This window comes from Sus scrofa, chromosome 16, assembly GCF_000003025.6.
Source record: "Sus scrofa isolate TJ Tabasco breed Duroc chromosome 16, Sscrofa11.1, whole genome shotgun sequence".
Taxonomy (NCBI): Eukaryota; Metazoa; Chordata; class Mammalia; order Artiodactyla; family Suidae; genus Sus; species Sus scrofa.
The window spans coordinates 62,064,557-62,084,357 of NC_010458.4; the positions used below are offsets into that span (position 1 = coordinate 62,064,557).

At 37.3% G+C, this 19,801-nt stretch overlaps 1 protein-coding gene across 5 annotated transcripts in view; it reads left to right on the top strand.

The window, feature by feature from the left end:
* GABRB2 (gamma-aminobutyric acid type A receptor beta2 subunit) overlaps positions 1-19,801 on the top strand; it is a 255,980-nt gene that overhangs the window by 79,634 nt on the left and 156,545 nt on the right. For all 5 annotated transcript variants that reach the window (XM_003483855.4, XM_013984878.2, XM_013984877.2 and 2 more), the window contains one exon: positions 1,845-2,065. In XM_003483855.4, coding sequence (XP_003483903.1) covers positions 1,845-2,065 — 221 coding nt within the window. The remainder of the gene's footprint in view (positions 1-1,844; positions 2,066-19,801) is intronic.

Genomic DNA, 19,801 nt, shown 5'->3' on the forward strand with positions numbered 1-19,801 from the left:
CAGCTGACTGATAAACCCCCACACCTTCCCAACTGTACTATCTCCCTTAAATTTAAGGAGAGCTTATTAAGTCGGCTTAAGTAGGCTTATCTTCTAATAAAGATAAACATCAAATCTTCCATTTTAGCTCCAAGAATTGGAAATCACTAAGAGTATTCTCTCAAGAACAATATAAATTGACTATTTTCTTTACGGCCTCTTTTTTTAGGCTATTTGTAACTTAGAGACCTGTAAAAAAATCTATCTTCCATTTGCTGTTTTCTAGTTAACGTAACTCATAAGTTTTCAAGTTTACTTTTATTATAAATCAAAATGTCATGTTAGAGATCCTCAGACTAGTTTTGTACTAAAGCAGAGTGTGGCAGAGCAGTCCAGAGCACTGACTAAAGTAATCCACTCAAGTAAATTTCATATAAAATTATATGATATACCTTTAAGACACGAATATTCTTTTGTTAGAAGTTTGCTTCTATACTTCTCATTCAAAAGTCAGCAAAAATGTGTGTATTTATGAAATTGATGAGAGTATTTAAAATTTTTAAAGGAGGATTATAATTTTCCTGTGAAACTGTATAATGTTTTTAGCAGGTAATATCTTGCAAGTCATTTTTTAAAAATTGCATATCCAATTTAACTTGTGTAAATTTTAGCAAGGGTTGGAAAAACTCAGAGACTTCACAGAGACTAAAGCATGTCTCCACAAAATTATGTGGATCCACATTTTTATCCACAAAATTATGCAGGTATATGCAGATATCCCATAGGCATACCTTACTGGGCACTCATTCATTCATGCACTATTTGTTCCCTAAGACCTTGCTAGGTCTCAGTTTTCAGAGATAATTAATACATGATTTTAGTTTATCGTTTTTTTGTTTGTTTGTTTTTCTTTTTTTAAAGCCCTCAAGTAGGGCGTTGTGAACTGATTTTAAAAGAGAATGGTAATTATCCTTTTCAAGTGAATATTTGGTCCTTTAGTCATTCAAATGAGGGTGAGAGAGCAATTACATTGTACCCATAGTCCTCTACTGTATGAACATGTCACATATATATGTAAACGCTTTATTCATAATACAGCTTTTTGTAGTTTACAGATTATACTTGAGTTATACATTTAATTGTCATAGTCATCTTCTGGTTAGATCAGATATGTATTAAAAAGCTCCACTCAGTGAATGGAACTGAAGAAAAAAGAAGTTACATATATTTATATCCTAGAAATAGTCGGACAGTGCTAGAGCCTGAGACTCCAAGACCAGTGCTCACTTTATGACAATCTACTGCTTCTTAAAAAGAAAGAGCCTAGGCTGCTGATCCAGAAATCCTAGGATTAAAATTCTCATGATATATTAACCGAGCTAAGATTGTTTAGATAGGTGTGCGTAAGTCTCCATGTAAGGGTAACCTCCCCTAGGAAGCTCTCCTTGATTAGACAGATTTGGATTCTCATTTATTAATTCTTACAAATATACTACTGTGATAAATTAGCCACTTCTTATCATTATATTTTTGTCTCACCTAAAACAGTCCTGTGTTCCCCACTTTGAAGAAGACTAATTACTGAGTAATTAGTCCTTAACAGCCTTCTTGCTGAGTAATATCTAACAAATTTCACAAGGATATGCTCTCTTTATGTCTGTACTTACTATGATGCCTGACACATATAGTGTGCTCAGAAAGAATGGGTTTAGTAAATTAATATCTGCATATACGCAAATCGTGTATATTGGCAGTGTTTGGTGTTTTCATGTCAATGTGGATGTATTTGTCTCTCTCCCATGTCCATTTTGGTACAAAATAACAACCTTTTTTTTTCCCCCCTTCTTTTCTTGTCAATTTCACAGGATTATACATTGACAATGTACTTTCAGCAAGCGTGGAGAGATAAGAGGCTGTCCTATAATGTAATACCTTTAAACTTGACTCTGGACAATAGGGTGGCAGACCAGCTCTGGGTGCCCGACACCTACTTCCTGAATGATAAGAAGTCTTTTGTGCACGGAGTGACCGTCAAGAACCGCATGATCCGCCTGCATCCAGATGGGACGGTCCTGTACGGCCTCAGGTCTGTAGTGACCATTTCAAAATTGAACTTTTCCTGAACAGAATAGTTACTACTTTTTATCAAAGGGAAATATTGTGCTATTTTCCTTAGTCCTCCTTTAATTCTGCTGATAAGCAGTTAAACCTCCTATTCAGTTGACATCTGAGAGCTTAGGTAGCATGTTTACAAAGGGACTTATCCCCAGCTAAGCCTACGTTTTTTCTGAATTATCTTCCAGTATCAACTGCTGATCCTAAAGCTCCTTTCTTTAAGGAGTAGGGATAAACAATATCAAAATAGCTTAGACACAGGGTTTCTTGAAAGTGCAAAAAATTGTGAATGTGAAATACTTGTTTGAGTGTGGCAGATGCTCAGTTGCATACATTGTTCCTGAGCTTTAGGAACTGGGTCTGGACCTCTGAAGACAGGAAGCCTTTTTGTGCTCTCTCACCCTTCAAGGAGCAGTCAGACTTGCAAATAAATAAAGCCATCCTCTCATGTGTACTAATAATGAAGTTATACTATTCAAGGTATGTGTATATCAGAAGAGAATTGGGATGCTCTGCTCTTTGGGTGAGGATGAATTGTAAAAGATGACAGTTTCTTCTTTTAAAGTTTATTTTTTATAAGAAGCAATAGATGGTTCCCTGAAAAAAAAAAAATGGAGAAAAAAGATAGCACAATGTGAAGACTCCCTTTGCATTATTGGAGAAGAAACTCTATTCTGAAATGTTCAGTTGCCTCTAATCTAGACTTTGTTTTACCTAAACATGTGGTGACTTTATCATAATAATGATGATAAAACAATAGTATTATTCATCTATTGAACACTTGCTGGGGGTCAGAGATTGAGTGAGCATACTCCATGCATTATTGCAGTTAATCCTTACAGCCTCATAAGTGAAAGCTGTTAGGATCTTTATTTCCAGTGAAGATTGTGAAGTTGCTCTAACTTTTCTCAGATGGCAGAGAAAGCAAGTGGTGAAGATGGGATCTGACTCCTTTTCCAAGTTCAGAGCCAAAGCTCTTAACCATTACACTGGAATACCTTTCACTCCCCATGTTTCTTATTTGCTGTATCTCATTCTCATTTATCTGCTGTGTTCAGCTTTCCTGACCAGAGCATTGTCTTAGATCATTATAAGGCAGCATCTTTTTTTTTTTTTTTTATCATGTTTGTAGACAACATGGCTTTGGTTATCAAGGGAGGGCAAGAGTGAGGCACACAGAATGCATGTTTGTACTTTTTGTCAGCCAGTGGAGGTAAAGAGATGGACTGGATACAGGCCCTGTTCCATGCCAGCCTTAGGAAATAGAGAAATAGCAGAAAGAGAAAATAATTTGACTGCCAGTGTCTGCAAAGACTCGCCTGAAGTGGTGACATTTGAAAGTACTTATGGAAAGAATTATCGTAGCAGATAGGTTGTGCTAAACTGATTGCTGGGAATCCACTAAGAAACATATGTTATCACAAAGACCTTAATGGATCCAGAGAGGTTGTAGTTTACACATTTTAAAAGTTAAGGCCAAGGGTAAGTCCGAATCCTGAGGAAGGCAGACAAGCATAGAAACGATAGGTTATTCAGCAGGAAATGAGCAGGGGAGGACTTGAAGTGGCAGATTTGGATGCATTTTGCCCAACAAATATTCATAGCTGTCATGTAGAAACTATCTTTTGCTTTTCTTTTTTCCTGGTGATAACCACATTTAGAGCAAAGAACCAGTTATGTTCTCTATGTTATACTTAGTACTGACAAAGCACCTACACTGTAAATAAACTCGGTAAAGATTGTTCATGAATTACGAATGCACGTATGCAAAGTTGAATGGATGGGAAAAATAAAAAATAAGAATGTCTTTGAAAATGAGAGAAAAGAGAGGTCTGATACAGATTATAAATATGTCTTCTTTATATCATTAAGCCAGTAATCAGACCGAAAGTGTGGTGGCTGTTCATTATTATCATTAAGACTGACTGGATGCCATTGCTATAAATCATTGTTCTCTCAGCCCCACTTGCAGCAGGGCTGTTGACAAAATATGCAGGTTCCTGAACATATCTAACTTGCATAATATTAACACTTCTGGATGAAGAAGGTTCATGAATTGTGATTGTTCTGCCAGTTGGGTAGTTAACTCTGAATTGGACACTGATAAGGGATTTTCTAGGAACTTTGTAAATATCCTGTTCTAGTACTTACTGATAAATAGAACAATTTATTTCATGGCTGAAATTTAATGCTGGCCAGATATCCATGATAAACAGCAGAAGGTTGATTTGCAAAAAATAAGTAAAATGAATTCAATTAAAATTGCCACTACTGGATTGATTCATATCTGCTTAGTCCCTCCTCCTACTCACCCCCCACCCCCGCCAACCTGAGTCATTTTCTGTTGCTGACAGTCTAGAAAGAAATTTATCCTGTGTCCATGTTCTATAGTTACTGCATTGAAATGCCATTTAGAGTAGTAATTATATATATATATGTTGTCTTTTGTCCTTTTATGGAGGTTCCCAGTCTAGGGGTCTAATTGAAGCTGTTGCTGCCGGCCTATGCCAGAGCCACAACACCACCAGATCCAAGCCGTGTCTGCAATTTACCTGACAGCTCACAGCAACGTCGGATCCTTAACCCACTGAGCGAGGCCAGGGATCGAACCCGCAACCTCATGGTTCCTAGTCTGATTCATTTCTGCTACGCCATGATAGTAACTCCAACAGTAGTAATAACATTAATGTTAGTAGTTAGTACTCATTGACGGACTTAGCCTGTACTTGTCACTGTGCCAGAACATTGTTTATATTATTTAATATTAACTTTATTTATACTTTTATATTTATATATTTTTTTCCCATCTTACATGAAGAAACTAAGGAACTATATACAAGGTTACATGGCTACTACATAGGAAAGCATAGTAACTTGAATGCAAATATATTGCATTCCCATTCTGTCCTGCTTCAGTCCCATTCTGCCCTGATCCTTAGGTCCTGGAAAATGGAAATAAAGAATAGCAGAAGTCTTTCGAGAGTCTTCAAGGAAGAAAAAATAAATGTAAAGAAAAGTGAGATGGAAACAGCTTCCATTAGATCTTTAGATACAGACTTTTTTCCTAGAGAAGATCAGACTCGAGTCTTCTTTGGAAAGTGCATCTTTAGGTTCTGAGGTTCACACCAGTCCCAGTTTACTAAAGGATGATTTGTGCTGTGTGGAATCCTAGGGCACCAAGAAGACTGTTATAAAGAAGTTGGGGGAGTTCCCGTCATGGCTTAGTGGTTAACAAATCCAACTAGGAACCATGAGGTTGTGGGTTCAATCCTTGGCCTTGCTCAGTGGGTTGGGGATCCAGCGTTGCCTCCATGTGCTTCGGGAGTAGCCCTAGAAAAGGCAAAAAAAAAAAAAAAAAGACCAAAAAAAAGAAAGGAAAAAAAAAAAAAGAGAGAAGTTGGTAATGGGAAGATTCATCAGTCAGAATAAAGCAAATTGAAAGGTAATCCTGAAGACTTAGACAGAGAACCCTGGGACAGGATAGGCTAAAAAATATCAAGGCAGTGACCAAGAGATTGTGTAGAACAAGGCCTCTGGGCTGAATGCCATGCAGATTCAAGGTAAAAGCAAAGAACTTAATGTCCCTCCCCCTGAGATGCACAGAGATCAGTAGGGATGAGGGACCTGGAGGGGAGGTCATTTGGAGGATCTGAGTCGTTTGTAGTTTTCTTAGTGAAATTTTTAGGTGTTAAAACATATTAAATAGAAAGTAGTATGCAAAATGTTAGTTCTTGTTGAATTTCCTGGAAAGTATCTGGGTGTTGGTCACGCTATTTTTTCAACTTGTCTGTTTGTTTGAAAACTTCTGTGATAAAATTTGGAAAAGGAAAAATGACCTTGGAATCTCTGGTTCTATTATCTCTGAAACAGCATTCAAGATCTAAACATCTGCAGCCAAAGAATGGTATTTCTGGTCTCTTGGAAGTAGAAAATGATACTACGGGACATCCACTTTTCGTTGCTATATCTGAAAAGGAGGTCAACTCATGTCAAAGAATGTGAGCTCCTTGGGTAGGGTCTGTGACCATAGAAAACAAAGCAAAGCTATAACCCAGGGCAGAATGGTCTCAGCTGTACACTTAAAGCTTGGATAGCCTCCTTGTGAAGTCCTCCTCCTGCAAGGGTGTACCCCTTGCTCCTGAATGTACCACAGAAGCTCTGAGTTCACACACTCAAACAGTATGTCTGGATGGCATAAGTGTTAAGAATAGCACCCAGCTAATCAACACACTTACATTAAGGTAGTTCAGGAAATGAACTTGGGAAGTTCAGAAAATGGAGACAGATTTAGAAATGTGGGAAAGGTTTTAGGCATTGTTGTTATGAGCTCAGTTTTAACAGTTTTCAGTTGGATTGTTTGTTTCCCCATCACCCAAAACATGGATTGGCAACTTATTCTCAGGTATTCTGTTACTTTTCAGGTCGATATTCATTTTAGAAGGACAGAGTTCAGATGCTGTGCTGAGAGATAAATGGACACACTTGGGCAATGCAACTAACTTCCTTTAGAGAGTATTATGATAGTGAAACTTGTGTTTTAGTTTGGACTTTTGTCACTGACCTCTTGTTGAACCTTAAGCATGTTCTTTAGGTTTGAATGTTCTCATATATGTAAAGGGGGATGAACTAGATGTTCTTTTTTTTTTTTTTCTTTAGTTGTTGTTGTTGTTGTTGCTATTTCTTGGGCCGCTCCCGCAGCATATGGAGGTTCCCAGGCTAGGGGTCCAATCGGAGCTGTTGCCACCGGCCTACGCCAGAGCCACAGCAACGCGGGATCCGAGCCGCGTCTGCAACCTACACCACAGCTCACGGCAACGCCGGATCGTTAACCCACTGAGCAAGGGCAGGGATCGAACCCGCAACCTCATGGTTCCTAGTCGGATTCGTTAACCACTGCGCCACGACGGGAACTCCTAGATGTTCTTTTTATGACCACACCTGTGGCCTGTGGAAGTTTCCAAGCCAAGGACTGAATCCAAGCTGCTGCTGGAGCAATGCCGCATCCTTTTACCCACTGTGCCAGACTGGGGATTTAACCCACACCTCTGCAGCAACCCGAGCCACTGTAGTCAGATTCTTAACTCAGTGCGCCACAGCGTCCCCAGTGTAATTTCCTTTTTGATACTATTTAGATATTTCTGTTGGGAAATATGGCCAGAGGTGGGGAGAAATGTTTTCTTGGGATTAACCTAGCTGTTCAAGTGGTAACACCAACTATTCTTTGACCATGCAGGAGAATTCCTAGCAGTATATGAAACAAATATTCCAAACAGATTATCTAATTTTATTCCAAAATAAAATTGGCCCAAATTATTTTGAGAACATTTCAAGGAAAAATGGCATCGAAAATATAGGATTTCTGGAGTTCCTGTCATGGCTCAGTGGAAACGAATCTGACTAGTATCCATGAGGATGTAGGTTTGATCCCTCGCCTCGCTCAGTGGGTTAAGGATCTGGCACTGCCCTGAACTGTGGTGTAGGTGGCAGACACAGCTCAGATCTCACATTGCTGTGGCTGTGGTGTAGGCCTGCAGCTATAGCTCTGACTTGACCCCTAACTTGGGAACCTCCACATGCCATGGGTGTGGCCCTAAAAAGACAAAAAGAAGAAAAAAAGAAAAGAAAGAAAATATAGGATTTCTGCTGATGAATCCAGCAAAAGCACCTTAGCATGCAAAAATCATGTTTAATCTGTTGTTCCTGTTGTATCATAAAGAATATAAATATAATTTAGAGTGTTATTTAGTTAAAATAGAAGTTGTCACATTTCAGAAAGCTAGTAGTGAATAATTACACTGATCAGAGAATCAAGAGATCTGTATTCTGACCTTTCACTTAGTGGTTCCTATAATTATTCATTTCAATGCTTTCTGAATTTTATTCTAGCTCTAAAAAAATCTGATACTCCTGTGGTTTTGCTGATCGGTGGCATATATACTTTTAGGATTCCTACCTTATTATGCATACAGCAATATTTATCATGATGTTTTAGAACTCTAGCAATTGTAGTTATTGTCTTGAAAAAAATCTTCTGATTAATTATGAAAGCAAACACAAAATTGTTGCATTCAGGTATACAAGAAAACCTGAATTATAACTGATGGCATCTTTTGTGAACATAAAAATGCTTATTTTTTTATTAAAATTTAGAGTTTGAATCCCAGTTGGACTGCATATTATTTACGCTAAGTCATTAACATTGTATCATAGTGTTTTATTAATTCTAAAAAAGTCTTCAACAAAAACAATTAAAAACATGTTTCCTGTTGTGACATATTACATAATTATTATTAAACATTTAAAAATAGTTATGAAAATATAGCTACCCTGAACCTTCCCACCCAAAATTAATCATACCTCTACCTTGCTTTATACTCTTCTAGACATTTTTTCTAGTAAAATAGCATTTAGGTAGTTTGTCATAAAAGCAGGTTCACATTACCCATACAATTTCATGATCTTATTTTTTGTCTTTAACCGTGAATTTACCATAAATATGTTTGCCATGTCAATAAAACTCTCCTCACCATCATTATTTAACCATTATAAGATACATTTGGGAAATATTCCTTTATCCGATACAGGATATGGATTATGGTTTTGATGTAAGGTAAAATATGTAGTTTCTGCTATAAAATGCACAACTATATCGTTTAAATCTTAATATTTTAGTGGCAAACAGGTTAAGCTATTTGCAACAATTTATCATCTTTTGTTTGTGCTGTTGTAACTTGGGGTGTCGTTGGTTAAATAAGTGTCTCCAGAGATGTACTGCTGCTGATTATTAGGACAGCTTTTACAGAAGGAGCAACTTTCTTATTCTTTCGGTAGTAGCTGACTCACCTAAAAATAGCTGTTTGTCTTTTGGTGTGAGGGGGGAGCCCTTGACTTCATATGTCTATACACCTCCCATATGCAACATTAGGTCAAGAAACATGTCACTTCAGATTAAAGGTTCACATTCTTAAAGAAAGATTCAGCAGGAAGCAGAAGGCAATTCAGCTACCTCCTGCTACGTATGTTCTGTCATTGGGAAAATGGCAAAGGATAATGTTAGCCTGTAATGAATTCAGACAGGCAGGGTTTATTAATTTTATCTTCTTCCTCTACTCCTAAAGCTTTACCAAAGGATATTAGGCAAGTGAATAACTGAACTGAACTGTAACACACTGAATAACACACTGAACTGTAGCCTAGTAAACATTAATATATCATTTTTTTGCTTGGATTTCCTAATTGGTTTAATTCATTTTCATAGAGATATTGAGTGCATTTTGTCAAGAACAACAGAGATTTTTATTAAGAACATCCGTCCTCCTGACCAGAGTGTGAGACCCTGTGCTCTAGATTTCTCAATCTTCTAGGAAGTAGGAAAAAAATCACTTTCATCTTCCCCCACCTCTGTGGGGAAAGGTGCAAAGATCCTGCTTAAAGGCCTGTAATCAATTTTTAAAAGAAATGACTTGCCTATCATTTTTCCCTATGAAATAAATATGTTTAGATCAGGAGTGAATGTATTTAGGAATAATTTCTGCCATCTCCAAGTTCTCCTTCTTCATTATTATAGAAAAGAAGAGGGAAGCTCAGAGAGGAAAGTGCTTGTGCCAGACATCACACAGACAATTAATGGCAAAGCACAGGGTGGAATCCCAAACTCCTGACTTCTTTATCCAAGACTTGTTATTGTTCCTGCTGCTGCTGGAGTCGTTTGCTTACTTGGAGTCATTATAGTCTCACTGATCTCAGCAAATAAGTCAAATCCAAATAAAAAATAATAGAATCAGAATTGTCCCATTCTTCAGACCTTATAAATAGAGGCTTTCTAGATTTATTAGTCCTGGAAAATAGTCCAGGGCTCTTTTGGTTGCCATATTTTTGCTAGAGATTTTAGATAGATAGATAGATAGATAGATAGATAGATAGATAGATAGATAGATAGATAGATAGATAGATATAGATAGGAAAAAAATCTACCTGACTTCTTTTTCTTAAATATTACTGACTCATCACATTCCTATAATCAGTGAGTCTCTTTTGCTACCTTAGATGGGTCCCTAGGTGTCTTCATGCCCATTGATTTTAGTCAATTGAGAGCTAAATGTGGCAGAACTGAAACCAACAGTATGATAGGACTGTGGTGGAGGAGATGAGTGGTCAGAGAGCCCAGGGGTTTCAAAGCAGGGAAGATACCAGCTGCACTCCCAAAAAATATATGGATCTTGTATCAAAGGCCCAAAGAAAGAGTACAGTGGTGGTGTCCTCAAAATGGGCTTTGTCTGCAAAGGCAAGCATGGAAACTCCTTGATGCCATGCTCTTCACTGGCTTGTAAATGTATCTGTGTACAGCCTTGGTATACATAGCATAATCAGAAGTAGCACTTGCATGTTCCCAGTTTCTCTAGGTGTGAACCTGCTGGGTCACACGAAAATACTGGTGTTGCAGAAAGAAACCAGATTTTTCTTTTTTTTTCATTTCAAAAAACTGTCTCCTAGTAGATAATTTAAATTGTTGTTGTTGCATATATGCTTGTATGTATGCTTGTATGTATATATTCCCACTTATAGGCGTAAATATACATAGCCATCTATTTATAGATATGTATGTGTGTATGAATACATTACATTTATATGCAACTTTTTAATTTTATGTTAAAAATGAAGGAAATATGAGGGGCTCCATTAAATGAAACTTGAAACAATGCCAGTTGTCCTCAGCACTACAGATTAAGTCTTCTCTGATAACATTTGTTATAACTTTTGCACCACCCTGATTTCATGAAATCACTGAATTTTTTTTTAGTGGCTTTATTTTTGTAATGATTTTTATTTTTCCATTATAGTTGCTTTACAATGTCTTGTCAATTTTCTACTGTACAGCAGTGACCCATTCACACACACACACACACACACACACACACACACACATATATACGTTCTTTTTCTCACATTATCCTCCATCATGTTCCATCACAAGTGACTAGATATAGTTCCCTGTGCTATGCAGCAGGATCTCATTGCTTATCCACTACAAATGCAATAATTTGCATCTATTAACGCCAAGATCCCAGTCCATCCCAGTCCCTCCCCCTTGGCAACCACACGTCTGTTCTCCAAGTCCATGCGTTTCTTTTCTGTGGGAAGGTTTATTTGTGTCAATATTAGATTCCAGATATAAGTGATACCATATGGTATTTGTCTTTCTCTTTTTGACTTACTTCACTTAGTATGAGAGTCTCTAGTTCCATCAATCACCCTACAGAATGGGAGAAAATAGTTTCAAACAGTGCACCTGACAAGGGCTTAATCTCTAAAATATACAAACAAACTTATACAACTCAACAGCAGAAAAAGAAAAAAAAGTTGAAAAAATGAGCAAAAGACCTAAATAGATAATTCTCCAAAGAAGATATACAGGTGGCCAACAAGCACATGAAAAAATGCTCAGCATCACTAATTATTAGAGAAATGAAAATCAAAACTATTATGAAGTACCACTTCACACCTGTCAGAATGACCATCATTAACAATCAACAAATAACAAATGCTGGAGAGGGTGTGGAGAAAAGGGAACCCTCCTTCACTGTTGGTGAGAATGTCAACTGGTACAACCACTATGGAAAACAGTATGAAGGTACCTCAGAAAACTAAATATAGAGCTACTATATGACCCATAAATCTCACTCTTGGGCATATATCCAGACAAAACTTTCCTTGAAAAAAAATCACTGAATTTTGCTGGTAGCTCTTGCAAACAGGCAAAATATAGAGTTAGATCAGAGAGTATTTGTAATGAGTTCACTCATGATAGGGTTTTAATTATACAGAAACCTGTTCAAAGCAAATCTAAATGAAACCTTGTTTAATTGAGGTAGTTATAGTGGTGGTGGTAGTGGTATGATTTATGGAGTACTTTCTCTATGTCTGGGTCTGAATTATTTATATTAACAATCCTGTGAAGCAGACTACTATTAGTGCCATTTTATCATTGAGGAAACTCAGGCTTTGGGAAAGTGAATAACTGTAGTGAGTTTCTGGGCTTGGTATTGAACTCAAAGCCCAGGATCTCAGTCCCTTTTGCAGAGATGGAGAGAAGATTGTCTCTGTCCAGGTAGTTGGATGCAAAAGACTCTTGGAGAAAGCAGGTACTAAAAATGTTGATGGAAGGAGAGAATGGAGAGCCTACATTGCCAAGGCCCCTGAAAGGAACTGGTATGAGGCATTCTTCCCCCACCTAGAGAGGTTGTCTTAGTCATCATTCCTAAATAGGTGAGTAGGGCTCTCCCAGCCTCGAACAGGACTCCACAGCAGGGACATTTGATTGGCCCATAGCTTTTCCCATACATACAGGACATAGAGTGTATTCCTCAGGTGTCATTTAATATCATCAGCCCTCCTTTCATTTTTTATTCTTGAATGGATTTCTTCTTTGCAAATGTTTACATGCAGAAAGTAATTTTTGCTTCATTTGTCTGAAGACCCAAGTTCAAGAAAAAGTAGTATGTCCTACAGTTTGTTATTTGGGGTACAGGGATTTTGAAATTCTGTTTCAGAATTGTACATCCATATTGTGGAGTTTCAAGAAGGTTACAGAGTAGGGAAAAGTAATCACTGTAAGATTAGATTAAATCTCAGTTTAGCTAGGTAAACTGTGGAGACCACATGGCTGCTTCCTGGAAACTGAAGTCCCCCTTGCAAGTCATCTTGTCCACAGACTTTCCTACTCAGTAAAAGAAAGCCAGTTATTACTTGGTAATCCAGATCCAGGAGGAATTATCCAAGTCACCTATCTACTTTCATGTCCTCTCATTGAGATTCTTGACCCTAACTTTGGCATCAGTCCTTTCATCCTGGAAGGGAAAAGGAGAAAGAGTACTGAGCCATTACCATGCCTCTAACTGACAAACAACTGGAAAAGTACCATTGTCTGTCATCCCATTGCCGAAGGTCCCAGAGTACACTGAAGAAAATCTATATTTATTTTCTAGAGCAAGTAAAAAATATTTATTTTACAGAGATTTATGTCAACCTTATTCTCCATGGGCAGAAGAAAAAGGAAGGAGATAAAACATTACCCAACCTCTAGAAATCACCTCCAGACATTTTTTTTTAAAGACTTGCAGTAAATGTTGAATTACTTGATTTGCTAAATGAGTGGTAATGGAGGAATTCCAGTTCTTCCCCATGTCTTTATCCTGGAGGTCACAAATACAGCAAGCCAAACTACTCTAATAGGTTAATGACTCCCATCTCAGTCACCGTATTATGAAATGCTCAAGCGTTTTACTTCTGAGAAGTATCTCATTATCTTAAATCTTATGTACAGAATAAAAGGCAACAAAATGCTAAATGGCCATAAATCCTTGGAGGAAGATTCTAATTCCATTTTGGATTGTTCCCACTAGCCTTAATAGAGAAAATAATTAGGACTTTATATTATAGCAGCTGTACAAGGCTGACAACTAAGGGAAACTCCTGAATAGACCAGAATAAAGACTTGAGCTGCTACTGGCATATTTGGAGCATGAGTTTGGGACCTGACTGCTCTGTTTCAAGGCCTTCCTCTATCACTGACTACCTACTCCATCTTTCTGAGCTTCAGCTCCCTCTTTGGGAATATAGGACTTCATAGTTTGGAGTTAGTAGATGCAAACAATTACATTTAGAATGGATAAGCAATAAAGTCCTACTGTGTAGCACAGAAAACTATATCCAGTCTTTTGGGATAGACCATTATGGAAGATAATATAAGAAAAGGAATGCATATGTATTCATGATTGTGTCAGTTTGCTCTGCAGTGGAAATTGACACAACATTGTAAATCCACTATACTTTTTAAAAAATGAAAAATATATGGTACTCACAGAACTGTTATAGAGATTAAGCAAAAAGATATGCCATGAAACATTTCAGAAAGTGCTTGGCCCATATTACATGGTTTGTAAACATTAATTGCTATTACCAAGTTTGCTACATGTATCTGACTTCGACCACCTCTCTTTCCCATCATGACTCACATGAGATGATATTTTGAAAGAGGTAGTGGTGGTATTAAATCCTTATACACCAACACTGTGCCAGCTGCTGAAGATACACACAGGCAAATGAGACATTGAAAACTTGAGACCCCAGACTTGGAGGTGAGTGGGAGAATATATGTAAGAGAGAGATGGTAGAGGGAGAATAGGATGAGGGCTAGGAGCCAAGTTCTGGAGTTTGTTTTTATAGGCTTTGTGGCTTTTTAAAAAGTTACCTAATCACTTTAGACTGGAAATAAAAATATCATTTAACTTACAGGGATATGGTCAAAATTAAACACTATAGCCCATATAAATTAGCTGGCACTTAGAAGGTTCCCCATAAATAATTGTTGTTGTAGTTATTGCTGTAGTTACTAAGATAATTATAATAGCCAAAATTAATTGGGTGCATGGTGTGTATTAAGAGCTGTGCATACAGTGTATCTTCTAATCCTCAAATAATCTAATCTAGTAGATACTGATATCCTTCCTCTTTTTTTTTTAAGAGGAGAAAACTAAAACTTTAAGTAGCTCGTTCAGTGGAGTACAACTAGAAGTGTAAAAGGTGGAAATAGAACTCAAGGCGGCTTGACTCCAAAGCCTATACCCTTAGTGCTTTAACTTGTTCAATGCAGAGAAATGAGCCTTTGCATGGGCTGGGAGATAGCAGAGCTGACATGGAAATAACAGAATTTGCATAAGGTAATAGCTGAATGCAGTTATTCATTTTGACTACCTAACATTAGAACTTTATGTAGTGTTCCAAAAGGAAGCTTGAGAAAATACCAGCAGTTCTAATATGTTTAATGAAACAAAGCCATTGTAGGGAATGGATTGCTAAACATTTAATTTATTTTCCCATCTGTATGTCCATTCAGCTATGGAGGGAGCACCTCTTATTGCTCTAGGTGGTAGATAGGGGTGCAGGAGTGAATCAGCCAGACACAGGCTCTATCTCAAGAAGCTTGTAATTAGTGAAGGTAGTTTATAAGCCACCATCAAAAAACATATTTAATGATAAATATGAGACCTGGAAATTGTGATAAGTTCTCTGAAGAAGATTAAAAAGAATGAACGATCTGATAAAAGGACCTAGAAGAGAGAGGTGGAATCCTATTTTAAAAGGTGACATCTGAGCTGAAATGTTATTTATGAAGACTGACAGCAGGGATCTGAGAAATGAGTATTCTTCCTGGAAAGGACAGAAGTAAAATGGTCCTAACTCATGTGCTCACAGGAATAAAGTCTAAGTAACACTACTTTACCCAAAACTTTTCTACGTCCACCCTTTCACATTACTGCATTTTATATTTTTATAACTCAATGCACAATTCATGTGTTTACTACTGTTGTTGGCCTCACTCTACTAAAAATTAAGCTCCATGAGAACAGGAACCTCTGTTTTATTCCCACCTGTATCCCAGCATCTTGATCAGTGCCTGTCTCAGAAGTGTCAATGAAAAACTATATGTTGAATGAATGTAATTATAAATGAACTAGTAATTGGGATTCCTTCATAGTGTTCCTGTTTTATCAGTCCAGCTCCCTGAATCTGATTATCAGTTGAGTGAAATCTGTAGTGTCTTCAGAGTTTATCTCAAATCTTTTTATCCTTCCGTCTCAGTGCAGGCACTCATACACAGTCATGTCTAATATTATTCAACAACGAATTTGAATACTGAAGTAAATTCAGAGGAGTAGGAAGAGAAGCATCAAATCAATAACATTGAAAACCCAACTATGCAAGATTGTTATGTTTTGCTGAGGTGAAAAGAAATATGACTGTGCTACCTAGTAGGTACTGTGTGCATTTCTTTGTTTAGTGAGGAGAACTACATTATCCATGAAACTTTGCTTGGGGTTATGCCAGTTTCAAGAGCTGATGTCATTTTGAAAACAAAAACAGGTTCAGTGATTATCATGAATTCACGTTCCAAAATGACTTAAATACAGCTATGGGTTGACTGTGTAAAATTTCCATTGGCAGATGGTGTTTTCTTATATTATCTTGTTATTGGCAGTGTAGTATTTTTAAAGAAATATAGAGATGTGAAGGTGATGAGAATTGTTTCAATGTGAAATTTGGGTGACCCACAATAGCCTTCTGCCATAGAATGAATCAATGAGAAAACACTTTGTAATGAGAGCTCTTTTTAGAAACATGCCTCAGAAAATTCATTACTGTTGTGTTCAAAGGAGAAGTTCTGTTCCTAGTAATCAAATATTTTATGACTCAAAATGTGTATGGATTCTTCTTGAATGCAGAGCAGAGATACAGTCTTGGCTTAGCATGGAGAATGTCTCTGTGTTATCAGGCCTATTTTGAAATTCAGAGTGTGTGTGTGTGTGTGTGTGTGTGTGTTCACGCACATGGATGCACACATGATTTCTGTGTTTGTGTGACAAGAGGCAGGGCATGCAGGAGGAGGAATGAAGGTTGATTACTGCGGGGAAAAGAAGCACTTATATTTTCTCAAAACAGTATTTTCTCCCAGATCATACATATTTTGGCTCATTTGCCTGAAATCATGGGTTGATTTTTTCTCTGGGGAAGTTAGATACAAGAAACACAATGGTCAACCTTATGCCCATGTAAAATATAGTATGATAATGAAAAATACTGTCCCTGCCCTAACTGGCTCCTTCTTAGCTCATTTAGTGTTTGAATGGATTGTGTATCTCATTGCTAAACTGATATTCACTATTGGTTAATTCGTGAAGCCTTTTTAAGTTACTGCATCACTATACAATCAGTTGTCACCCCCTGATAAGGAGATGAGATAAAACCTAGATCTGATCCTTATTTGATGGTCAGTGGAATTATTTTTAAGGAGGGAAAGTCTGGCTTCACTCCATGGGTGGCCAGGGGTTGGGTAAGGATCTCTATTGAAAGAACAGAGAGAAAACTTACCACAAGAGTAAAAACAAATTTCTCCTAAATCTGTGTATAATATAAATAGTGTTCTACTCTCAGAGACAAAGTTCCAAATAATACATAATCAGACGTTCCAATTTAGGGAAACTCAAAGATTCTAAAATCACCTAAGAGGCTGAATTTCATCTGTGTCTCTAGATAGATTTTACTTTTTGTGTTTATTTTACTGAGAAAAAAATCTCTGAGACGAGGAAGAGGACATAGTCTTCTCTTACTTTTCCTTTGTGATTTTGTTCTTTACTATTTATCCTCACGCTTTTGTTTTTTGAGGGTTTTTTTTTCCCATCATAAGTGGATTAATAATTATAATCATAAGTGGAGTAAGTGGAATGCTTAGCTCAATTTCATCTTTTGCAGTATTTTTAACTTGTGTAAAACCAAACAGCTATCATTCAGTAACAACCTTCTTTAATTTCATAAAGTTATCCTGCCCTTACAAGTTTTTCATTTCCGTAGACATGGATAGAAAAGAGTTTATACTATACATAGAGTGTATAGTTTATAATAGATCATTACTGAAATTGCTAATCTGGTGGACGGTAGGGAGAAGGGCCAGCAGTGTTTGATTCTATGTCCCTGGTGCAGTCAGCTGTTGGAGACACAGTATTTTTCTGGAGAATGTTGGGGTAAGGACTGACCTAAGCAGGCTTACTTCAAACCAGATGCTGAACACGATCATGTTCCTTGTGTGAGCCATGACCTTTCTGTGCTTTGAAATGGGGTTTCCAATTTCTCATTTACTCTCCCCACTGTTCTGTGATTGAGAGAACTGACTGAACCAAGAGGGATTTGAGGACACCAAACTTTTTGACTTCTCTGTATAGCACCATCTGTATAAACAGATGGTGAAACATGTCACAGGGCTAGAGAGGGATTCCAAGATCAGAGAGAGAGAAATAAAAGGGAATGCAATGTCTGAGTGGAACAGATGAGTGTCAGTGGCTGGGAATTCTTTGCAATCTGACACAGATATTGGTCACTGAGTGGCTGCCACCCATGGAATCCCAAAGTTCCCAGAACAGTGATGCCCTGTGTGTGCTGCAGGCAGATGGCGCAGAACTGGAAATGGGCATACACCTTCTTTTCTCAGTCTGCGCTGCTGTAAGGAGACCTCTGGTATTATTGGTTAAAATGCCCCATGACAGATAGCAAAGTCCAGTTTCCACTAAGCTTTCCATGTGTCCACTGGCCACCAAACAGCTGCTTCCATGTTCTGGTAGTAGAAGATTCTACATAAGACCAGACGCATCACTGTAAATATGGAGTATATACTCTGGCTTGGGATATTTTGTTTGTTTTCACAGTTTTTAAAATATTTTCCATCCATTCATTTGCTTATTTTAATTCATTTTTATTAAGTAGTTGTTTTGTGTCAGGCACACTATACTAAATGCTCTCCATGCTGTAACTTTAAGAGACAAATATTTTTACACAGGAGGAAAGTGAACCTCAGAAAGGTTAAATAATGTTCCTAAAACCCGACAGCTGGTACCCATAGAGCTGAATATTGATACCAGTCTACTTGACTCCTGAAACGATTCTATATTACCTTTTTTACCTTTCTATAAAAATATGACATTATAATTGACAAAAAATATGAGTCTTCATATGTGAAGCTGCATAGGTGTGAATTATTTGCTTCCTTAGCTATAGCTCCTGCATTACAGAAAAAAAAAAAGTCCCCTAAGTTTCCATTTAAGCTACATCTCATAGATAAGAAATTTTGCTCATAGATTGTTCTATTCAACACATTACTGATCTGTAGATGCCATATCTATAGACCAAATAGGCTGATAGCATTTACAGACAATTGCTGGTATTGTTGTGAAGGCATGTGTCTATAAAACAATGAGGCCCTGGAGGTTTAAAAATGAGTGTTGTCTGCCAACCATCTCTATGGGTTTATTCAAAACTTACCATTTCTTTTCTCTTCCTTCCCTCCCTTCCTTTCTTTTAATAAGAGTAATAAGAATAAGAGCTGGTTTTCTAGATACCTAAATAATACACTTTAGTTACAGAAAATTTGGAAAGTAAAGAGTTAACCACTAGGCCACCAGAGAACTCCTGAAAAACTACTTTTCTGCTTCAACTAATCTATGATAAAGGAGACAAGAACATGCAGTAGAGGAAAGACAGTCTCTTTAGTAAGTGGTGCTGGGAAAACTGGACAGAAACATGCAAAAGAATGAAATTAGAACATTCTCTACCATGATACACAAAAATAAACTCAAAATGGATTAAAGACCTAAGTGCAAGGCCAGATACTATAAAATCCCTAGAGGAAGAGAGGCAGAACACTTTTGACATAAACCATAGCAACATCTTGTTTGATCCACCTCCTAGAATAATAACAATAAAAACAAAAATAAACCAATGGGACCTAATTAAACACAAAAGCTTTTGCACAGCAAAGGAAACCATGAAAACAAACAAACCAAAAGACAGCCCACAGAATAGGAGAAAATCTTTGCAAGTGATGCAAATCTCCAAAATACACAAACAGCTCATACAACTCAACAACAAAAAACACAACCCACTTAAAAAAGGGGCAGAAAGCCTAAAATAGATATTTCTCCAAAGAAGACATACAGATGGCCAACAGGCACATGAAAAGATGCTCACTAAATATTAGAGTAATGCAAATCAAAACTACAGGGAGGTATCATTTCACACCAGTCAGAATGGCTGTCATTAATAAATCTACAAATAAATGCTGGAGTGGAGGGTATGGAGAAGAGGGAACCTTCCTTCACTG